Source organism: Perca fluviatilis, chromosome 1 (genome assembly GCF_010015445.1).
Source record: "Perca fluviatilis chromosome 1, GENO_Pfluv_1.0, whole genome shotgun sequence".
NCBI lineage: Eukaryota > Metazoa > Chordata > Actinopteri > Perciformes > Percidae > Perca > Perca fluviatilis.
The window spans coordinates 32019492-32022763 of record NC_053112.1 but is presented as its reverse complement, the minus strand read 5'-3'; the positions used below and the strand labels follow the sequence as shown (position 1 = coordinate 32022763).

Here is a 3272-nt window from a genome sequence, read left to right as displayed (position 1 = left end):
TTATTCCACTGGCAGTGGAGAAGCCTGATAGATTCAAGAATGAAATCAAAAGATATTTCAACATGAACGACAACTCCACACTTGACGATCTTTTCCAAATAAGGCCTGGTAAAATGATACTGTTACTTCAAACCCTACATTTACATTTTTACCACAATTGAGAATGTTTTTTTCTTGTCATGCTAACACCAAAATGTGTAAATAATATTCACAAAATCAGACATGAATCAAAACTCAGGATTTATTAACATATTCCATTTTTACAAAACAAACATTCTTCAGGACTTTGGGTTTTACAGAACCAAAAACAGGGAGAGTTGTCCACTGACGAAACTGACGAAAACGCTGGAAAAAAACAACGGGGGAAAAAAAAAACAGAATGGTCTCAACTACACTTTCCTCTTCTGGGTGCTGATGTAAAGGACTGTGGAGAGAGAGAGAGAAAAAAGAAGAAAAAACATTAAGGGTTGTAGTTCTACTGAGCAACACAATGACATCTCTGAGACCTATCTGAAATGTATCGACATCATTTCTTGTTTTATGATCATTTGATGTGATCATGCAACATACGAGGGCAAATATTTGGGTGGCCCAACCACCCAGATCTCAGTGTGAAAAAATTCTGAATTGTTTTGGACTGGTCATTCTGGGTGCAGACTGTACAGAAAAGCAGTCAGGTAAACCAATTGTTACTTTTACTTCAATCTGCTTTTATCGACCTGCTCGGTTTGGACTAAAATAGCCCCATCTGTTGGCCCTTTTATCACACTAAGAACTTCACTGGCCAGCATGACTCATATTCAAGAGGGAGTCACACAGTAAATACAGTACATGGCTGGTGTGAGGTAAATTCTAGACGAAGGCTGAAGATTTGGACTAACGAAAAATAAATAAAAACAGATTCTTCAAGCAAAAGGTGAATACAGATAGTCTGAAACACACTTACTATAATCCTTTATTCATCAAAGATTGACAGCAGACAAAAGTTTAAAAATAGAAAGAAAAAGCAGGAGAACTCCAATGTTTATTGCTTTAAGCTTTCCACATTATCAATATTTCACGGCAAAGCCGGTTTTGTAGATTTAAAGGACATGTCACACTTTTTAGAATAAGTGAAAGGGGCTAGTTAAAGGAACATTTTAAAACTGAAACAGAATACAATTTTAGTACTTTTCTGGTGGTTGATTTACCCATAAGGTCTTTGTGTTGTAGGACTTTTTTTTCTTGTCGTTTGTGTTTGTCACTTAAACTATTTTGTTAACAGGCACCATTTGAAGCTCTGTCACAGTTCCTGAGATATCTCTGCCCACATCCCCCTTAGACTGAGCTGATATACACGCATCACTGCCGGTAAAATACTCATATTTAAAAGGGGTAAGTGATTTAAAAAGAAGAAATCTCTTATGGAAAACATTACTTAAATGTATCACTGGGACACTTGAATAGAATAGAGTTATTAGTAACACCTGTGCTTTTTATACTAGGACAGGACGAAATGTCTGCTGGGAAAAAGGCCTATATTTATGGCCTATGTCTGAGTCTACAAACTTTCCTCAGAATGGGTTACTTTTCTCAAACAGATTACTCACTAGTCCCTCATCTAGGCTTGTATGAGACAGACTATTGTACACATGCAATGATGACAAAAAACATGCACTGCCTCAAGTCTTGAAGTGCCAACATGTCTATAAATTGAAGATATAATTATAAATTGGAGAATCTCACCATTGTTTCCTCTTAGAAAAGCGTCTCCGTACTTGTTCTTGAGCTGCCCATTGACATACTCCTCAGTCTGCTCTATGGCGATGTTCATGTAACCATCCAGGCAGGCCAGGACACCTGTACAGGTCATACATGTGCAGTGATTTAGAGAATTAATAACTTGACGGCTTTTAAAATTACATAATGGAAACAAATGGATAGGTTGTACATGCCAGGTGTATTACCTCTGTAATCGACACCAGAGTTCAATTTGACCACCACAGGTCTCCCAATTATCTGCTTCAGAAAGTCACTTGGGGTCTGCTTTCTCAGACTCATCTTGGCTGTGATCTGAAAAGGTAGAAGTAACAGTAGAGGTTATGGTCGCATTTTCTTTCACTTAGCTAGCTAAGTTAGCATCATGTCAGCTAACTCGTGCTCGATGGCGTTCATTCATTCAATCCAACAGTAGGGTTTTTCCTACGATGAGTTTTGAGTGTAGCAGCACGTAATGTATCTGATTTGACCAAACAGTAATGTAGTAGCATATAGCTTAGTCACAATTAGTGTAACTGTTAGCTAATGTTGTGTGGACAAGGAGCGTTAGCTGCTAGCTAACTAGTGTAGCTAACTCGCTTCAATGAATATGCTTGCACTTAACGGTGTGAGATGGTAGTTATCCTTGTAAGTACATGCATTCGTTTATTAGAATCGAAGCGGACTGCACATAGTGCGGTTTGTTTTTTATAAATGTTATCAGTCGCATTCCACTTACCGATGGACGTCTCGTCTGAAAACAATTGTTTTTCGCAATGGACCGCGAATTGACCAATCAGAGGCGTGCACTATACGGAGACTGAGTGAGGACAAAAACCCAAAGAGCGCAGCGGTACAGATTATGTGAGGTGAAAACTAGAGACAGAACCGTTGACAGACAGACTTAGTATGCTATGGCTTGAGAGTTTGACATATTTCACCATGTTTAAGACACATTTTTAGTCAATAAATCAGCAGACATCAATTTGCAACACAGCAGCATTGTACTTAATGCAGATTACCCTTTACAGTTGTTGCTTCACAAGCAGCCGGCAATGTTGGAGCCTATTTTTCAACCTAAAATTAGATAGCCTACGTATGAATAAATATGAGAGGGTACATTCGATCATATAAAGTTGAATAGTTGATTCTTAAGTATTATAAAATAGTATAAGTAGGTTATAAGTAGTCACAACTGAGGTTGTGCATATAACAGCAATATAATTCCAGCTCCAAATGGACGTAGGCCCTATCTTTAGTAAAAATCCACCATAACAGACTTTCCCTCTTGGTATGTAGTAATTTGGCAGTGTGACTGTGTTTTATATTTCTTATTTTTTATAGATATAACTAATCATCTTGTGAGATTATGGGTAGGCCTACAACGATATATTTTAAGTTGCACGTTGTTTAAAGTCATTATTAGAAACATACAAATTCATTACCTGAAAAAAAGTATGGCATTTTCAGCTAGAAACAACAACCAAAATAAAATAAAAATAGTCAAGACAAAATTGCTATTGTGATAATTAACA

At 37.2% G+C, this 3272-nt stretch overlaps 1 protein-coding gene across 1 annotated transcript; it reads right to left on the bottom strand.

Moving 5' to 3' along the window:
- Nucleotides 1–223: 223 nt before the first annotated feature.
- Nucleotides 224–2600, bottom strand: lsm6 (LSM6 homolog, U6 small nuclear RNA and mRNA degradation associated). The gene is made up of 4 exons (XM_039814734.1): nt 2477–2600; nt 1947–2052; nt 1726–1839; nt 224–424 (listed from the first exon to the last, which is right to left on the bottom strand). The coding sequence occupies exons 2-4, from the start codon at nt 2038–2040 to the stop codon at nt 390–392; spliced, it is 243 nt and encodes an 80-aa protein (XP_039670668.1). The 5' UTR covers nt 2041–2052; nt 2477–2600; the 3' UTR covers nt 224–389.
- Nucleotides 2601–3272: the final 672 nt, after the last annotated feature.

Coding starts and splice junctions, on each gene's coding strand:
- lsm6 (XM_039814734.1), bottom strand. CDS start 2,040: ATGAGTCTGAGAAAGCAGACCCCAAGTGACTTTCTGAAGCAGATAATT. Junction 1,840..1,946: donor CTCTGGTGTCGATTACAGAG/GTAATACACCTG, acceptor TGACCTGTACAG/GTGTCCTGGCCTGCCTGGAT. Junction 425..1,725: donor TTTTCTAAGAGGAAACAATG/GTGAGATTCTCC, acceptor CTCTCTCCACAG/TCCTTTACATCAGCACCCAG.